Source organism: Stigmatopora argus, chromosome 8, assembly GCF_051989625.1.
Source record: "Stigmatopora argus isolate UIUO_Sarg chromosome 8, RoL_Sarg_1.0, whole genome shotgun sequence".
Lineage (NCBI taxonomy): Eukaryota > Metazoa > Chordata > Actinopteri > Syngnathiformes > Syngnathidae > Stigmatopora > Stigmatopora argus.
In genome coordinates this window covers 1,560,296-1,581,248 of record NC_135394.1, presented here as the reverse complement: position 1 = coordinate 1,581,248, position 20,953 = coordinate 1,560,296, and the positions used below count along the sequence as shown (strand labels likewise).

General features: G+C 38.0%; 1 protein-coding gene across 2 annotated transcripts in view; it reads right to left on the bottom strand.

The window, feature by feature from the left end:
- The window catches only part of atp11b (ATPase phospholipid transporting 11B), a 62,030-nt gene that overhangs the window by 3,064 nt on the left and 38,013 nt on the right, over positions 1–20,953 (bottom strand). For both annotated transcript variants that reach the window (XM_077606448.1, XM_077606449.1), the window contains exons 25-30: positions 20,554–20,692; positions 18,335–18,358; positions 17,769–17,834; positions 17,326–17,429; positions 16,940–17,105; positions 4,509–4,672 (exon numbers count right to left, since the gene is read on the bottom strand). In XM_077606448.1, coding sequence (XP_077462574.1) covers positions 4,509–4,672; positions 16,940–17,105; positions 17,326–17,429; positions 17,769–17,834; positions 18,335–18,358; positions 20,554–20,692 — 663 coding nt within the window. The remainder of the gene's footprint in view (positions 1–4,508; positions 4,673–16,939; positions 17,106–17,325; positions 17,430–17,768; positions 17,835–18,334; positions 18,359–20,553; positions 20,693–20,953) is intronic.

Below are 20,953 nucleotides of genomic sequence, written 5' to 3'. Positions count from 1 at the left end.
TTTTTTTATATATACTAAAACGATGTGTGGTCTCTCTCTTGCTGACTTTTTAAAAAATATATATGTTTATAAAAATGTATACTAAAGCAATGCGTGGATACTAAACTAACGAATACTTGTTATAAAATAAATAATTCAGGATACAACAGAGAAGGCGCTGTAATGTAATTGCAATTGGAGGCGGAGTTGCAGAGCCAGAGCATGCTCTGCGCACGTCACGTGAATGCCGCCCTTTTAATAACCTTACCCTCTGCAATATGGAGAAGCAAGAAGTTAAGGATAAACTAAAGACAAGAGAGCTGAAAAGACGGCAAGAGTGAGGTGTGGAAAAGCTTCAAATTGATTGTTGAATATGCTAGAGAAACTTGCGTTGGCTTCGCTGAATGTAGTCAATGTGGTGCTTTGCTCTTATACGAGAGCAAAAAGACTGGCACCTTGATGCTGAGCAGGCTTTTAAACAGTTGAAATCGTAAAACATTGACATTATCATATAAACGATGTAAATGTTTATACAGTCTTGTTTAACTTAGATTTTGTTACTAAAGACAGGCTTTAATCGGTTATCATGAATAACGCCTCCTCCCGAGTCCTCACAAATAAAATATGACATTTCGGGTTTGCTTCGGGCTCGGTCCTGCAAATCAAGTACCTCTAGCTCACGTCATTCATTTAGCAAGCTGTGCTTGAAGTGGATTCATTTAGTTTACCGATGAGCAATTATTCTTATAACTATTTTAGTTCAAGGAACATCTCAGCGACATTTGGCCAATTAAGTTTCCTTCCAGGAGACACCGACTAAGGCTTTCACTGCAGTATGTGTTGCTTGTTAGAGGGTATTGCTGCCTCCACTTTTGAGTTCACTGAATGAACAACCTTCTCTAATGGCTTGACATCAGAGTCCCGACTTGCCATTGAAGATTTCATTTCTTTGCTTTCAAAGTTTCAAATTGATTTTCCTAGAAGAGACCTAAACGATGCCAAAAGCAAAACCACTTCACATCGGGAAACGTCAAAACGTTTCTGGAGAAGGTTAGCATATCAAATCAGCAAAAGCCTGACCATGCATTAAATGCTTTGTACAGTGTCTCCAAGGACGAAAACTACAGGCGAACCACAATTCAATCAAAATTCATTAAAATACTAAACATTGATCAATATTGCCATCAGAGTATCTGAAATGTTTCAACAACAAAATTGTCAAAAACATTAAAATTGCTTTTTTTGTTTTTTTTATTTATCCATTCATTTTCCGTACTGATTGTCCTCATGAGGGTCACTGGAGCCTATCCCAGTTAACTATAGGCAGGAGGTGGAGTAATTTTTTAAATGAATAAAATGTTAATAAAAACCCCAACGTCTTTTTGTGTTACCTCACCCCGAAGTTATTACACAGAAGGGATTTTGTGTCGTGCTACCGCAAGTTTAGAGTCCTGATGGAAGCCTATGTTCGATTATTATTATTCTTATTATTTACAAAATAAAAATGAAGAAAAAATAAATACGCTAATATTCCTCAATAACACTAACGCTGTATTTTTTTTAAATTTCACAGTACAGCGGTACCTCTATGCACGAAATTATTTGGTCGCATAAGTTTTTTCGTAACTAGGATTTTTCCTAAGTAGAGGCACATTTTACACTGAATTAACATAATTCATTCCACAATTAATACAAGCCCCTACACACCCTTTAAAAATGATAAAGTACAGTACTACCTCGACATACAAGTGCCCCGACATACGAGCAATTTGAGATACGGGTAAAATTTCGGGCAAATATTTATCTTGAGATACGAGACAAATTTTGATAATTAAAAAAAGAAGCATCAACAAATACTGTTCCCAATCAAGGCTAACTATCCTTTACTTGACATTTCAATTCAGCTCTTTTTCTTACTATAAAGACCAACTGTTTTAAGACCAGCTAAATCTAAAAACAGGCCAAAGCGTTGACTTATGTGGCTGATGACTCAAAAGCTGACTAACAAACAACATCCTCAAGACACACCAAGCAGAAGGCTTTAAAATAAGTCGAGAAAAGACCAAATAATTTATGAAAAAAAGTCAATCAGTATTTTGTTTGAAATTGTGGATACATTCCTGCTTTTTGGAGCTTCAAAAATGGCCCAATAAACCACAAAACTGAGGTGATGATTAAAATTTCCAGTGGAAAGGTGACTTGCCATTTGGAATAGGCCAAAAGGTGGGACAAACTCTCGAGACAGGGCCAAATCTATCTAATTCATCAAGAAAAGTTTTTGGGACACCACGTGATGTTCGTGTCTGTTCCAGCTTTGTTGCCTGCAGACAATGTTGCTGTTGCCAGAATGCTAATGTTTTTTTTACTCAAACAGTAAAATTAGCTGCACAGGAGGCGTGAAAGCAGCAAAGAGGATGAGGGATATAAAGAAAACCTGCTGTTCAAGTTTTTTGGTGCATTTATAATGCATTAACAGCCCAATACACTGTAAATATTTCATACATTTTTTAAGTATCAGTTTAGGCTTATGGTTAAATATGAAAAATCCAAATTGCAAAATTGCTAAAGCATATTATCACACATGAATTGGAGCTCAACTTAGTTGGTATATTATATGTAATTATGACTAAAAGAGATACTCTCTCTGAATTAGCACACTAATTATTTAAGGAATAATTAACGGTCTTGTGAATTTGATTAGCTATTTTAAAACTATCATAATTGAGTATGCCTAGAATTTAATATTGCGCCCACAGAGGATCCGAGAAAGAACAGAATGATTTCAAAATCTTTTTAAATTGAAATTAAATTGAAGAGACGAGAAAGACAATATTTACATTCAAACTGAAATGATCAACATTGTTTTTTTTTGTGGCTGTTGCAAATATTAATTTCATTCATTCATTATCCATACCGCTTATCCTCACAAGGGTCATGGGGCTTGCTGGAGCCTATCCTAGCTAACTACGGACACCAGACATGGGACATCCTGAATTGGTGGCCAGCCAATCACAAAGCATGAGGAGACAGACAACCATTCATTCTCACATTCATTTTATGGCCAATGCAGGCAAAAATCCAGGTATCTCCAAATTATTCACACAACTTTTTCCTCCAATGTGGGCTGAAAGCAATTCACTGCAGTTGTTAGACCAGATTGTTCCACTGACTACAACTTTTTTTCCTCTGTAAAAATCTAAAAACATCATGTTTTGATGTTGTCTTAAAGGTTGTTTTGATTGGCTGAATCAAATTAATCACAATTGGATTTTTTGAAAAGCGACATAATATAGTTTGTGGTTATAAAAGCCTTACACAGTGGCATTTTGCAATGAATGTGAGTAAATAAATCCATGCCATAGGGTTTCAAAGGTATTTGACTAAGCCAATAAGAAATCTGGTCCGGTGTTTGAGTGGTTAGTGCATCGCTTTCATAGATCTGGGAACAATATTTTCGATCCCAGGTCGGTCTCCATGTGTGGAGTTTGCAGGTTCTCCTTGCTTGTGTAGCTTTTCTCCCTCCCACATTCCAAAAACATGCATAGTACGTTGGTTGAATACTCTGAATTACCCCTAGGTATGAGCGTGAATGGTTGTCTGTCTCCTTGTGCCTTGCTATTGGCTGGCAACCGATTCAGGGTGTCCCCTGCCTGGTGCCCATAATTAGCTGGGATAGCCTCCAGCACCCCCCGCAAACCTTGTGAGGATAAGCGGTAAGGACTTTTAAACCATAGTACAATGATGTCCGATTTTCTCTTGGTGCAGATATTCTGTATATCACACAAATGCTTATTGTATTTATCATTATCTCTGGTGGAAAAGTACTCTTCTTGGAACGCAGTTTATTGGACCCAAAGTGTTTGTGTTATATTTTTTCTCAAGTAATCTTTTGAAGTGCGCACTATAAAGTCTCCATGAAAAATATGTAAAATAATATATGGGGAAGCCACCCAATGGTGTAGTGCTTCTTCTGCCTGACTTTGGTGCGGGCAAACTGGGTTCGATTCCCATTCTGTGGGAGTGTGATTGTGAGCGTGAATGGTTGTCTGTGTGCCCTACGGCTGACTAGCAACCAGTCAAGAGTGGAGTCTGCCTTCTGCCCAAAGTCAGCTGGGACAGGTTTCAGCAACCCCCGCATTCCTTACGAGGATGCGCAGTATGGAAGATAAATGAATGAATAATATATGGGGAGTTTGCTTGAGAGGAAAAGGCTAAAAGGACCGAGACAAGGACAGAAACAGTAATGAATGGTCCTGGTACAGAATAAATAATGCCTAAACCTGCTGCACTACCGTATATCATGTATCTAGTGTGAGTGAACTGCTTAGCCAGCCAGAGATTAACATCAACATGCGAGTTATGCCGATTGTGATGAAATTAGTCAAGTCTATAACTTTCAGTGTATAAAGGCTCATTGCTCGATTAGTTTGGATAAAGGATGAGCACTTTGGTTTTGCCAGAGACGACTCTACTCCAAATTGGAATACATTGACTCAAGAAGGTCAAGAGATGTTCTCAATGCTCCCCACCTGTTGCTGCGGCTGGATGCATCACAATGGTTGCTGGTGGTTGGGGAGTGTCCAGTCATTTGCTCCAGGAGGTGGACCAGGCGGGAACAGCCGCTCTGCCCATGTTGGTAGCAGCACAAGGACTCCACACAGCCGAGGGCCTGCCCCTGTTGGGCTGATAAAGACTGGAGGATTGCAAAGAGCAATGGGAGAAAGGGCGATTGAGAAGGATAGAAGAGTAGAAAAATATGGTTAAGTGAAAATTTGTTAGCAACACAAACTTATTGTCATACTCTAAAACAAAATGAAGTTAAACAGATATACATTGCATGCCATCTCAGGGAATGTGTAACATTCAAAACATGCTACCAAATGGGGATGAAATGTTGAAATGAATATAAAAGACAAAAAAAATGTCGACCAAAAAAAAAAATCAGACAAGAAAATGTTTGGCCATGTTTTGCAATTACAGTAAACATTAGTGAAACCTGTTCACAATTAATGAAGGAAATGAATTAAATAGAATTGCATTCATATTTAATCTCTAGTCTACTGTGATTAAAAGCCTTGTCTCCAGCATCCACCCTACTGCAGTGAGTCCATGCATGGCATTTTCAAAATGACTACATCATGATTGTTCAGACTGATGAGCCATGGCACAATCGCCTCTAGAAACTCAGTGTAGGTCAGCTTGTCAGAGCTGTGATGCATCACTCATACACCAATCCACATCCCACATCGTTAAACCAACTAAGGACCAATGCCAGAAACTGATTCAGAAGAGGCCCTTTTCCAAAACTTCCTATGGTTAACAAATATACATTGTAAACCTATAGTGAAAGTCTGTTTTAATTCTTTTTGTTTTTCACCCCTCTGGTAAACTTTGCAACCATAAACATACCATCTCGCTAAAGGTCGTTGTTGCTTAATGACCTGCCTGAATCAATTAATCTACCTATAATTAAGAGGCAGAGTCCAAGATAGCAGCCAAGTCTGCTACTTCTTGAAAGCGGAAATGAACATGAATGGCAACAGTAAATGTAAATCCCTGCCGCATAATAAATTACTATGTTATGTTAAAGACTAATTATATTAAACGTAACTCTAAAATAGTTTAATGTCTGCATTCTGAACAGGGCATCAACAGGATGGATGGCTCAAAGAACACAAATTACTGTCAAGCCGCAGATGTTGCGCTTGAAGATTATTTTATTGAAGTGGCCTTGAGTTTCTAAGGTAGAATATAAATGGAGGCATTTTATAAATTACAGTTATCGATCTGTTAGAGCTAACAGAGTAATTGGTTATCAAGTGCATATAGGATGGGTTTGGGAATCTTTTAAGGCATAATTTCTGCTACACCAGAAAAAACAAATCAGTATGATGTTGTGCCATGAGCAACTATATGTTTTAACATGATAAAATGTCATAATCTAATGTATTATAATGTGACAATTGTCATGTTTTAATCAAATAAATTTCTACTCATGTTGATACCAAAATAAATTAGACATCCACATTTGGCAAGACAAAACAAGGCGTTTCCTTCCATTTCAGATCAGTCCCTCTTTTTTTTATATCTTAATCTATTTTTAAACATTTGTTGTTACAGTAAGTTTGATTCAAGAGTTAAAAGGACTTCACAAGTAGCCTTGCACCAGAAGAAACTGCTTTGTTTTCTTTGACATTATGTTTAAAGGTAATGATTGTTATCTGAATCATATAGTTTTATACATTCAATTCTTCACATTATATATAAGTTTTTATCTGGGGTGACAGCTATGTGTGCAAAAAAATTACAAAGTATTATTTTGATAAATAATTGTTGGGGTTATTCTGGGATATTATTATATGTATGTGTGGAATATTAATCATTATATGTATATGTGAAAGATCAATCATTATAAGCAGACGAAAGCTGAGTACAGTGGTACCTCGTCATACGACAGCTCGTCATGCAAAATGCTCGTCTTACGGGGGAAATTTCGATCGAATAATTCGCCCGTGATGCGGTCAAAATTTCGTGATGCGACCAAGCCAGGTGGCCATGGCATTTTTTTTTGCATATCTTTCGTGTATAACAATATTTACAAGCACCGGATGAGTTATTCAGACCAGGAAACGCACAACGCGCATGCGCGGGGAAAAGAGGGCTTTCTGGGTAATGAAGTATACTCGTGCACACAACGCCGACAGGCAATGGCACTCAGAATAAAACTTTACCCACAATCAATACGTGGGTAAGCTCAGCTGCTGCATTTCCTGTTATTTTTTATCTAATACGAGGAGTATTATATTACTTCTCGTTGGCTGCTCATAAGAACATCAGGGGCACTGGCTCGCAACAGCATCCCCGGTAGCAACTATATCATAGGCGCCGTTCGAGGGGATGCGAACACAGATGCTACAAGCTAAAAGGGAGCCGGTAGCCAGCGCCCCCAAAGCTCCCAGGAGCAGCAGAGCGATCGCTGATAAAAGACTGCTGCTCGTTGGCAAGTGGTCGTGCGTTATCCGATTGTGAGGACATTTGTGTGCATCATTTTCGGAATATTTTGAAGGGAATAGTACGACAGCAAACAGCCCATCGATAGCGAACGTGAGGGTGGAGTGTTTGTTCCGTTTACGAGTGCGTTGTGTGGAAAAAAAAACTAAGCCCCCCGCCCCTTTTGTGCCCCTCTCCCCTCGGCGAAATCCGCCTAATTTTAGTTAGATTAAACACTTTATTTCTATTAAACCACTCGTTATTTATTACTTTGTCAATATATGGCGAATTATAAGAAATAAAACATTTTTTTCAATCCAATATCCTGTTTTTGGTGTTTTTTTCAGAGAGTTGGAACGAATTAATTTGTTTCCCATTCATTTCAATGGGAAACTTCCGCTCGAGTTACGAGAATCTTGTCATACGAGCTCAGTCCCGGAACGGATTAAGCTCGTATCTCGAGGTACCACTGTATAACGGTTACCAAGGACACTTCCTCCTGCAGCTGGCCCCGAGGACATTTAATTGTTTTGCCCTATTCCGAGGACCATTGACCTGACAGATCACCCAGTCCTGGGCCGAGGACTGTTGATCTGAGTTCGCAATGAAGATCTGTGAAGGACTCTTAAATTGCTTTGACTTGGATTCCGGAGAAGATGGCGATAATCAAATCAACTTTCGAAAATACTCGCATATTGTTTTAAAATAGTGTTGCTCGTTTCACCTTTTATGGAAATTGTTTTGCTTACTTGTGCAAATTCTTACGCAGTTGTTTTGGTTTCAGACCTGATATGCAATTGTTGTTGCAGTTGTTTTTTGACCTTAATTGTGTTATTCAGTTAGCTAATGCAATTGTTTGGATAAGATAACCTTAATTGTTTTGATTATGTGTGACTAAATGGACAGAAGAGGATGCCTTTCTTTAGAATGATCCGTGGCGAGGACGAGCCAGGACCGATTCTCACTTGCAAGTTATCGCTGGATATGTCTCCGATGTCTTTCCTTTTATTAAAGTATATCTCTTAATGAACTTATCAATAATGCAGAGCCATTTTCTATAAAGGAAAATGTTAAAGAAAAGCTATGGTGTGTTCAATTACTTTGGTCATTCAACAGAAGAGCTACATAATTGAGAATCCTAGATGCCGTGAGGGATTAATAATGGTCAATTTAAAGACCGTTTTCAGCTGTAACATGATACTTTGTGACAATAAATCCCTTGTGTTCTTGCATTTCCTTCATTTTTAACATTTAGAGTCAAATACATAAATGCATCATTTTGAGGATTCGACATAGAACATGAAATAAGACGCAGGTTGCATACAATATGGTTCAAGGAAAACATGACTAAAAGATTTGAGCATGCCAACTATGTTCTCCCAAACTCAATGAAAATATAGTGGAAAGGAGAGCAGATCTGGGAAATCTGTCTTAAGTGTAGAAAGAGTTGGGACACCAGAAGAGGTGATCGGGGGCTGTCAGAGCTGGATAAGTGTGGATGCAAGTCAAAATTTGGGTCTGAGATGAGAAAATGCAGCATTTCACATTGGATGTGAGGATGTCATCTCGACAGACACAAAGAAAACTATAAGTCAAATTAATGGTTGGGCAGACAATCATTAGAAGAGGACTGATGACGCAGGCTTCTTAACTAAATGAAATGTAAGGGGGTGCACAGGGTTGGCTGGTACATAGAACGTCATAGTGCTCTGAGGCAATGACAGTACCGTAGAATGGGATAGTAAAGTGTTACTACCTAGGGTATCAAGGGTCTGGGCTGGGGGCAGCAGGGGGAGGATAAGCAGCTAGCAGGTGCCAATTGTCCTCCCCTGGGCGCCGATGGGTTTTAACAGAGTCATATTCTGGGCTGACTGAACCCTCACCCTTTTCCATCTGAAGGACACAAGATGCTTTTAGTGAGCTATAATGGCTGGGTATATTATGTCTTAGCTCAGAGACCTTAAATTTGTAGATCAGACATTCAAAATGCAAAAGGATAGATCTAGAAAATATCAGGAAAATAGATGACAGGCCATATTTCTGGCTTTACGGCATGAATTATTTTGATCCTTTTAGGGGAAGCAAGGTTGTTGTTTCAAAACATGATTAGTCATAAAAACACTTGAAAAAGGAATCTGAAATTAAGTTATTATAAGGTGTATGAAAGGGTTAATAGAGTAGGGCCCCTAAGAAATGTCGGGATTTATCAATGGTGTGATTGGGTATGGGTTTTCATTTCTGACAAAGCGCTTGTGCACATTATTAGGGTCAATATCATAAGGAAGTTAATATGCCTGTCATTGTAAAAGCAAGGTATATCAAATTATTCAATTTGAAAAAAACCTGATGCTTTTTAAAGACAGAAATTACAATTTTCTTACTAGAAATGTACGATGTTGTGGCGGCCAAATTTCTTCTGTCGAAATATCTCGATTTTTTTCGATGGTTCATATTACTGGAATAGTTGTCAGTTTCAAACAAGAAATAAAAAAATAAAATAAAAGCAGAATTTTGTTTTATTTCCTAATCACAGATGTACAATCATTTCCTTTCAAAAAGGAAGTGACGTGAGCACAACCAGGAAGTGTTCACGAAGTATCTGGGTGCAGTACAAATAGCATGGGATACACATTACGCAGGTATCAAAGCTGATATTTTAACGATCGACCGCAAGACCTTCGATCAGCGTTAACAACAATTTGGATGTGCTGACATGGTAAAAGCTACAAACACATCAAGGCTACTCGCGTCTGGCGAGTCAGATCACGTTTAACTAGGGTAAGATGGTGGCGCCCTGAGCGAGCAGTGACAGGCACAAGTGAGTTGTTTCATATTTTATGCAAGATAAGGTTTTTTTTTTCATTCATAGACGTCAAAATCAATTTTGTTTGCCGTTTTATCTGTTTATCTTCTCTCTATTTTGAAATAAATGACCGTCTCGAACGCATTGTCTTGCGTTATGGGGTTATGCCGTTTTGTCGTCGTTACTTTGCAGTTTCATGCATGTGGTCTTTTTATGCGCATATAAGCCGGACCCTCGATTCAGTCATCATTTTTTTTGTCCAACAAATGCGGCTTATATGCGAATAAATACAGTATATATATACCTAGGATAACAGATTATTTTTAAATATGTCAAAAAGTGTGCGCGGTTCGCATTATCATTTTCCAAATATACCGTTCAAAATGGGATTGTTTGCTTTCTTTGACCCCAACTTTTTGGTGGGGTTCTTTTTCACATTGCACTCTTTGCAAGCAACCCAAGGAATCATGGAGCGCCTGCTTGCAGCAATCGTGCTCATATTGATATATTCATCCAACTACAAGAATTTGCGGGATATTTTATGAGATGGACGGAAGTGATGCAAACGGGATTTCAGCGAAAGGTGAGGCCACTTCCACACATAAAGCAAACCGCACGACATCTGCTTGAAAGCGAACTGAGACCACTTCTCGGACTGGCTGTTTGGTCCGCACCAGAGTTCCCTGGTTAAATTCACATCAGCCCAAAAGGTGAACACTACAGACTTTAGGTTTGGTCTGAACCAAACGGCAGGTGTGAATATGCCTAGTGTCAAGGCTTGCAGAACCCTAGTCTAGATAGACATGATAGAATGAATTGGGAAAAAAGACAATCACATAAAAAACACTTCCAGTAATCCCTCCAATATCGCGAAGTAGGGTCACCCCTATTATAACTACCTTTTTTTCAGTGCCGAGTCCTATTAGCAAGCGGAAGACAGGGGAGTGGTTTCCGTTTGAGTTTCAGTGTGGATTTTAACATATTTATGAACTTTAAAAAATAATAATAATAATAATTTCTCCAGTGCTTTAGCAAGCGGAAGACAGGGGAGTGGCTTCCGCTTGCGAGTTTCAGGGTGGATTTTCACATTTTTATAAAAAATTTTTTTTGCAAAGAAGTGAATTCGCGATAAGTGAAGTCGTGATAATCGAGGGAAGACTAATTCTAGACATTAATTTTTGTACATGTGACTACTTTTACTAATCAGAATAAGTTGCGTTAAGTTCACCATTTGAGGAATTATTCTGAATAGAATAAAACTATTCGTATCATTGAAAGTAATTGCAGCATCTATATAAATCTAAGTTGTAATTTGGGTTTCGAAAGACAACTTATTAAAGTTAAACCACTGCAGAATTTAATAATGTTGCCAAATGTCCTTGCCCAATGAGTGTACTGATATCTGCAATTCAAAAAAATGGTGTGCAAATCATTAGTATATATATAAAAGTGTTTGTCATGCTTGTAAGGAGATAGTAACATGCTAATAATGTGTGTGGTGGGAGGTTTCTGACCGACCCAAGAGCCTGTCATGCAACTCAGACAGTGTCTTGCACTGCGATCTAATTAAAACCATGCAAGAGGACAACTTGGACATGTGTAATGAGGACTTAAGGGACATACCATTTTGCTTGGTAGAACTGACCATGCTAAAGATAACAAAGATCGTTTTGGACAAAGACTAAAAGATCGTTTTGTGTGTGACATGCCAACCTCTTACAAATAGCCAGGGGCAGATCTGACCATCTAATATATGGTTATTCGGATTGGCAGTTTTCGAGTAGGAGTACAGCCTTGGTTGTGACATTTCCGACAAAAAAATATGGTGAGTACACAAAGGGATGAGCCCCTCGTGTGATTCAAAAATAATTCATCAAATCAATTTGTTCATGCACTAGACTACGAATTGGAATGAATGATGGAATAAAATAACAGTCAGAATTGGAGCGCTTGCATAATGTATTTTCTAGTTACCATTTCAATAAAAAGCGAGGGACGCAGAGTGTAAAAAGATCTTATCTTCCATTTTAACCTTAAGAATTCCCCCATCCCAAAACCATCCTTGTCTTTCATAAGAATACAGGTGACGTTTCCATTATACATGCAATAACAAACTCATTAAGAGGCCCCTGTTACAAAAATACATCTCTGCAAATAGTGTGCTGCCTAAAGCCACAGTTAGATGGAAACAATCTGAAGCAAAAATGCAACAGTCCCCATTTGTTGTATCCTTTTTTCCCCATAGGGAAATCTGCGCATACACGCTAATGCAAAAGTGCAAGTAACTTCCAGTTTGTTGACGTTGTATGCATGTCCAGTATGTAGTTGGCACCACCACCAAAACCTGATCTCTGAGTGTAACCCTTCTGCTCATGTTCCAGACTATGGGAGACAGACATTGTTAGCAGCCTGCTCGGGTTCATGCACAATTGCACTATTTTCAAAGACTTGGGATGAGAGAGGACATTAATCTCATCTTTGTCAGAAGTTTGCAAATTAAACTTTTTTTTAAATGTTATAAATTGAACTGGACATGTGTTACGGTGTGATTGGGCTTGAAACTGTCTTTCCGATATGGCATGCCTGGACACAGCTGGGAAAAAAACTAATTTTTGGCGTTTTTGAACATTTAGATTGCGACGAAAGGGTGGAGAGTCACCCAAGATTTCCAACCTGGAAGGAGTTTTCAGGTTTGGGCAAAAATAATAATTTTGAGATTTTTTTAACTTTATGTATTGTATGAATATTAAAGAATTCATAAAAAATATACTTACAGAATACAATATTTTGAGATTGTCTGTTCCGAGACACCATTAAAGGTTTGTAGTTTAACGAATTTCCTGTCAATTATTTTTGGTGGTTTGGCCTTGAAAGGTCTAAATTGTGATATAGGATCCCCCTCTGTTGGATACTACCTAAAAACCTCTCATTATACAAAATCTAAGTTCAATGTTTATGCCAGTGCCTCACTTTAGCATGCAAGACTTGCTCTTTGCTGTTTGGGGGCCCGGCTTTTTATTGACATTCCTCTTTGCAGCATTCAGATATTATCCTACTCTCCTCTGGAACAAATTGACTGAGCGTCTTAAGTGCGCTCAAGTTAGTGGCTTTAAATGAGGGATAAAAATGTTATTGGTCACTACAGCGTATACATAACTGCTAGTATAATTTAAGTTGTTCCAAATTGAATGTGTTTTGCTTTTATCCATTTACTGGTTTCATTTCAATTTCCTGTTTTAATTTGTTTAGTTTGAACTGTTTAATGATTTAATGCAAATATGATGTACAGTTGTGGTCAAAAGTTTACATACACTTGTGAAGAACATAATGTTATGGCTCTCTTGAGTTTCCAGTTATTTCTACAACTCCGATTTTTCTCTGATAGAGTGATTGGAACAGATACTTCTTTGTCACAAAAAACATTCATGAAGTTTGGTTCTTTTATGACTTTATTATGGGTTAACAGAAAAAGTGATCAAATCTGCTGGGTCAAAAATATACATAGAGCAACACGAATTAGCAATTTTGGTGACTTAGAAAGTTGTGTCAATGAAATGAGCTTCATAGCATGGCCTCTTAACTTCTTGTGAGTGATTATGAGTGACTACAGCTGGTGACTTCTCTGAGGCCATTTAAATAGGGCTCATTGGATGCAAATGCCCACAAACACTACAATGGGAAAGTCAAAGGAGCTCAGCATGGATCTGAAAAAGCGAATCCTTGACTTGAACAAGTCAGGAAAGTCACTTGGAGCCATTTCAAAGCAGCTGCAGGTCCCAAGAGCAATAGTACACACAATTGTTTGTAAGTATAAAGTGCATGGCACTGTTTTGTCACTGCCATGATCAGGAAGAAAACGCAAGCTATCACCTCCTGCTGAGAGAAAAGTGGTCAGAAGGGTGAAGATTCAACCGAGAATCACCAAAAAGCAGATCTGCCAAGAATTACAAGCTGCTGGAACACAGGTGTCAGTGTCCACAGTCAAGCGTGTTTTGCATCTCCATGGGCTGAGAGGCTGCCATGCAAGAAGGAAGCCCTTGCTCCAAAAGCGGCACCTTAAGGCTGGACTGACGTTTGCTGCTGATCACATGGACAAAGATAAGACCTTCTGGAGGTAAGTTCTGTGGTCAGACAAAACAAAAATCGAGCTGTTTGGCCACAATGGCCAGCAATATGTTTGGAGGAGAAAAGGTGAGGCCTTTAACCCGAAGTACATCATGCCTACCGTCAAGCATGGTGGTGGTAGTATTATGCTGTGGGGCTGTTTTTCTTCCAATGGAACTGGGGCTTTACAGAGAGTAAATGGGATAATGAAGAAGGAGGATTACCTTCAAATTCTTCAAGATAACCTAAAGTCATCAGCCCGAAGATTGGGTCTTGGGCGCAGTAGGGTGTTCCAACAGGACAATGACCCCAAACACGAATCAAAAGTGGTAATGGAATGGCTAAATCAGGCTAGAATTAAGGTTTTCGAATGGCCTTCCCAAAGTCCTGACTTAAACCCCATTGAGAACTTTGTGGACAATGCTGAAGAAACAAGTCGATGTCAGAAAGCCATCGAATTTAACTGAACTACACCAATTCTGTCAAGAGGAGTGGTCAAAGATTCAACCAGAAGCTTGTGGATGGCTACCAAAAGCACCTAATTGAAGTGAAAATGACCAAGGGACATGTTACCAAATATTAGCGCTGCTGTATGTATATTTTTGACCCAGCAGATTTGATCACTTTTTCTGTTAACCCATAATAAAGTCATAAAAGAACCAAACTTCATGAATGTTTTTTTGTGACAAAGAAGTAGCTGTTTCAATCACTCTATCAGAGAAAAATCTGAGTTGTAGAAATAACTGGAAACTCAAGAGATTTTTTAGTGTGTTGTTTCCTTGTGTTAAATTGTGTTGTACAAATAAATTTACCTAATGAATTTGCCTTTGCAACTCAAGAAGTGAATTCACACGGTGAACAGAAGATACTATACGGCGTAGCAAAATAGTATTTGGACAGTCAAGATTTCATTTTCACCATTAAAAATACTTTTTAAAAAGAGATGATAAGAACGATTAATCCAAAAAGTCACATGGTAAGATTTTTCAACCATTTGTGTACTAATATGGAAAATAATTATTTGGACAATGACAAAAGTCTCACAGTTTAAGTATATCTTCCCTTTGAAGAATCAGTGTTGTCAAAACACACAAAAGACTAAGAATAATTTATTTCAGTATTTCTGAAAAATAGCGATACATTGCCACACCTAATCAGCCGACTGGATTTTGTTTTCGTGGGGAGGGGATGGGTCTTGTGGGCTGACATTACCAAAAAGGCCTGGTTAAATAGCCCCTTCCCCACTACGTATATAAGGAATGAGGTCTGTAGCAAAAGCGGCTATTCAGCGCAATTGCAGATTCTTTATTCATAATAACTTTGTGGATCTCTATCTCTACCTATGATAGCCAGGAGTTACATGACCCATCAATGCACCAGATGCTGGCCACTGCTGAACAATACAAGGTTTGCCAGGGACCAGCAGCCACCCTCCGAAATTGCCTGGGCAGCACTCGTCCAAAGGCCACTACTCGATTCATCTCCAACATGTAATGCACTAATCAGACTGCGTCTCTTGGTTGGACAGGTCAGCAGTCATCAGAATGAGCAAGGGAAAGTGAAGCAGTTAAAATTTTTACTGACTGCTGGCATTCTGCTTCAGCTGACATGCCCCAACAGTCCCGCAATTAGAGGGCAGGCTCTATTTTTTACCCATCATTTTTGCTCTTTATTCTATATTTTGGTGATTGTTTTCATTATTTAAATTTGACAGGATTGTTTTTCTCGCTGGTGCACCACATCCACAAAACATATTTTCCATAATTTCATCTGGTCATTAAGTGTGACAACCTATTAGTGGCTGTCCAAATACTTGTTTGCCACACTGTATATACACTAGTGTATATGATACATATACAAATTTGACTGAGAAAATTTCTCAAATACATGTAGAATTGAAATGTCAATTCAATTGAATCATTAAATATAAAATTAGAGACATAAAACGGAACTCGAGAAGACCTATTATTTTCATGGATCCAAAAATATTGCACGTGATGTCTAGGTTTTACCCTGATATAACGAGATGTGCGTTTTTTTTATAAAGATTGCAAGCACAATGGTTAATAATTCTAAACCACTTAAGAAATATTCTTTGAATTTGGCTCAGCTGGAAAATACAAAATGAAGACATTCTGAAATTGTTTGACTGAAATAGATCTAGATTTGCAGAAAGAACATATTTCCACCCTAAAAAAATCTTATGCTAATTTGAAATCATACCAAACCATCTATAATTATAGTTATTCTGTAGTTATATAACACAGTGTATTTATGACCCATGGCTAACTCTGTCTCGTGTCCTCTACCTAATTTTGCCCAGCTGATTCTTGGCTCTGGACAGAGGTTGAAGAGCGATGAAGTCATCACCTATTGCCACACAGTTGGAATACATCTACACCGGGAAAGGAGTGAAAGCATACAGAAAGGTTAGACACTGAGAACCCCTCACACACAAGGACAACACTAGACAAATGTCAGACACAGACAAGATTGGAAAACATAACTTTTTCCTCTGAGACAAAGATATGAAAGTTGTTTCCTGCAGTAAGATGACCATGCACTCTTTGCCAACAGTGTTTGTGCTTCATATTAAAAGGACATCATGCTGTTTGAACATGATACCCAAACACCATGCTTTTGTTCTACGAAAGGTTAATCTATACATCCTAAATGCAGAACATGAATTTGCTATGGAATCAGCATTTAGAGTATTTTCCTTTGGTTTGCTTTACAGACTTTTTTTTATTGCAAGCTAGTTATATTTGAAGACATGCAATTTCTGGCTGCCTTATGAATTAGTCCAATCACGTATGGGTAAAAAAAAAAAATTATAGCAGTGTGCTGGCTCCATGAGGAGTCTGGGCCTCCAGGCAAAATCTGAATTGGAATAAAATATAATTAGTTCAAATGTACCTGCATCTTGGAAGTAAAAGGTACCGGGATATGGAGCACATAAAATCATCAAACCAAAGTATGGGGTATACAGTAAACTAGTCAAGATGTTACTAATTCATATTGGTTCATCACCATCGTCCCCAACTCCTTCAGCACCCATAGTACCTGACTTTTCTGTGTACTGGTGGGCTGGAGATGTCGGTAGAAAACCTTCTTCATCACATCAGGAAAGAGGCATGTTATGACAATGATGATGATAGCAAACCAGGCAGAGCCACTGGATAGCAATTGTACAAAAACAAAATACATATCCTGGGTGTGTAGAAATGGCCTGTAAGAGAAAATTGAAACTTAGAACAACTAAGAAGTGATTATATTTTTTATGAAAGTGAGCATAGCATGAAGCATTAATCTTTGGGGAGATTTTTTAGAAATTACATGAATTTCTTCCACACCCAAATATTGTCCCAGATTTAATTTTCATCATCTGATACATTTTTGGACTAGTTTAAAAAATATTCTCAGTTGAAGTATTACAAAACGCTCCTCACCATATGATTCCTCCGTAGAAAAGTGAGAAGATGAAATAGAACGCTATTGAACCCCAGGTCACAAAATGGTTCATCCATGTCCAAAAATGAGTCTCTAATGCAAGCTGGTATTGGAGTAGCAAGAACAGAGAGTCAGATGTAAAACAACTACACTGCATCCGTAAAATATTCAAAGAATTTTTCTAAACAATGTAACAGCCTGATCTGTAACCCTACATCCGCTTTAAAATTATACAAACAACACGCCATTTATTTAAAATACATCCATGGTAAGGTTACAAACAAAATCTCAGGCCATTTTAAATTATATTTTTTTAAAAAGACCCTAAGCAAAAGTAATATTTTGAAAAACCCTTATCCATAGAACATATGTATAAATATATACAGTATGAGGGGAACATACCATTTGAATTCCAAAGCAAATTTTAAATTATTGTTTTTACCTTTAGAGTGACAGTAATGACCATAACTGTAAAGACCAACGTTCCAAATGTCCAGTTACCAAACATCTGTGTGACAAAAATACATACAATTTAGTGTGATATAAACAGAATGAGTACTTTTCTTCACCCGTTTAAATCTGTTACGAATATTTTCTCTTATCAATAATGCCATTAGTCCTTATATTCATCTTAAAACTCCAACTTGTCATGCATCACGTGTGATTCCTTTCACCATGCATCAATGTATCTTGGTAAATTTATTTTACATGTCAATACATGCTAATACATGATGAAGTTTGTCATTGATAACATAGTTTTTCTGTTATGTTTTTATTCCTCTATCAATAAAGATTGAAAGTGAATAGAAAACGTATTCCACAGTAAATTTATGGAATCAAAAAGGTAAGTCTTCAAATTCATTTCTGTTGTCTGGAACACTGAAACCTGTAAAAGAACCTTTCTGGTTTAAGAAAAAACTTAACAATACTGGTGAAAGGAAAAAAGGGTAGTCCCCAATTCAGTGACCCGCCCCACAGAGAGCTCCCAATTGTAGAGCTGATGCTTACCAGCTGCCTGTTAGCTCGCAAGATCTGAAAACATGCACACCATGAAGGCAGGAGTCAATGAAAGATGGCAAGAGAAGATAGTGAGAAAAGTCAACAACAGTTAGTATGATATAAATTGCAGACATGTGCAAGATGAAATGAAGAAAAACTGAAGCCATTTTGATAGTGAAAGTCTCCAATCAGAGAAACAAAACAGAAAATATAAGGTCATAGAGACTTGGGGAACAGTGAGTGGGAGCAAAAAAAGCCATGCAGATATAAAGAACATTAAAGTTATGCTCTCCTGTATTGCATTTGCTTTGAATTGTCAATTAAGAGGGCAAGCAACAATCATCAAGTTTGGGTTGCTTTACAGTAATCCCTCGAATATCACGGTTAATGTATACGTAGGGTCACCCCTATTATATCTACCACAATGCAGTGGTACCTCGAGACACGAGCTTAATTCGTTCCGGGACTGAGCTCGTATGTCGATATTCTCGTAACTTGAACGAACGTTTCCCATTGAAATGAACTAAATACAAATTAATTTGTTCCAACTCTCTGAAAAAACATCAAAAACAGGATATTGGCTTGGAAAAAAAATGTTTTATTTCTTCTAATCGCCATCTATTAACTAAGTAACAAATAACTAGTGGTTTAATATTACTAAAATGTGTTTAATAGAACTAGAATTAGACGGATTTCGCGGAGGGTAGAGAGAGGGACATAGAGGGAGGCGGCCATTCGCGCTGAGTGACGGGGAAAAAACCACTGAAAAAAATGCAATGCTCCGCCCAGTGCTCGTAGATATCTGTTATACACGAAAGAGATGCGGCAAAAAAAGAGAGTGCGCTACAATGATAAACAGCCTCTCATGTCTTGGCCACCTGGCTTTCTCGTATCTCGAAATTTTTCTCATATCTAAAGATAATTATTTGCTCGAAATTTTACTCGTATCTCGAAATGCTCGTATGTCAGCGTGCTCGTATGTCGAGGTACCACTGTACTGTGCTTTACATGCTTTTTGTAGTACACAAGTCTAACAATCAAAGTGTATAATTATTAAATATTACAACTATAAACATACCAAAAGACTAATGTATTAATATCTAAATATAATCTATATATAAAAAAAATGTAAATTCTTTAAATGCTGTACTCACAGTAAAAATAGTCCTCCTCCACTTGAAATAGTAAAAAAATCTGGTTAATGTTTGTAATAAAAAAAACAGGTTGATTGTATAATTTAAAAAAAAAACAAGTTGATTATTGCAATCCCCAACGCCCCATTCCCCCCTAAAAAAGGTTGATGGTTGTTTTAGTCCAAGTCCTAGCTGCTTGAATCTTCAGGGGGCACAGTGGGGGCAGCAGGTGGAGTTTCAGCGACAGGTTTTCGGAGCACAAGAAATATCGTGATGGAGAGTTGTGAATTCAGTCGTTTTTTTTCCTCTAGAAATTTGTTTTTGTACACTGCCCTGACATTTTAAGGCTTTTTGAACTTTTCAAACCAACCCTTGCTTGCTGTAAAATCACGAGGCTCACTCAGGTCACTGGTACTTGGCTGAGCCAAGCATCATACAAGGTCTTGGCTTTGGTATGGATGATGTTCATATCCAAAGGAATGTTTTTCGCCCTACATCCCGAGACCCAGGCTTCATTTTTTATGTACCGCATGGTAGATTCATTGATTCCATAATGGCGCGTGACATCGACATACTCATTCCCCGTCCTAAGCATGTTGAACAACTTAACTTTTTTAGGCCACGGTCATCATCTACCGTTTTTTCTTCGCATCAAATGAAGCCTTGTGTGGTCCTGGACACTTGGGAGCTATTTTCCGTGGTGGTGTATAATTGTAAAATCCAAACAAAGAAAGTTGGAATTCACTCGAAGTAGTAGATTCTATCGCCATCCGCAATGCCAAGCGCTACACGCAGAGATCAGGAAAGACCGGACCGTGTGTTCCGCAGTGGTATTTATATACCTTCCTTTCTTCTGTGGTATGGTTGGTGCTTAGAACCAATCATTTCAGCACAGAAGAGGAGGCGGTACCCTGACTTCCGCCATTTTTCACTGCCATTTTCACCGTCATTTTTTTGTCTTTCGGTTGCAAACTTTTTTTCCAAATAATAGCGCAAAAAAATCGTGAGGTGAATTCGCGATAACTGAAGTTGCGATAATTGAGGGATTACTGTAATGAGAACTAACAAAACTAAAACTTGCACAATGACACATACCTGTCCATTGCCCATAAGGGTGGTGTCTTCACCCATCAATATATAGGATCCGAAGAAAAACACAAAAGCATGAGAGAATCCCAACATAGTCCAATACAGAAAAGTCCGGAAAGATAACATCGCGTTCCTGCTGATGTCTCTGGAAATAAAATGGAAACAAAACATTTTCAAATATTCTACGGAATATTTTCAAGATAGAATATGTACCAAAAACTCGGAATATGGGGAAGTCCATTTACTGGGATTCTATTACTAATTTGATTCAAGAAATAAAACAAGTATCTTATATGAAAAAAAACAAGCGTAATTTTCCTTTCAAATTGGATGATTAGTGTTGAATGTCTATGCAGCATTTCACAAAAATCAAATATAATATAGTTTAATATTGTAGGTCACTCCA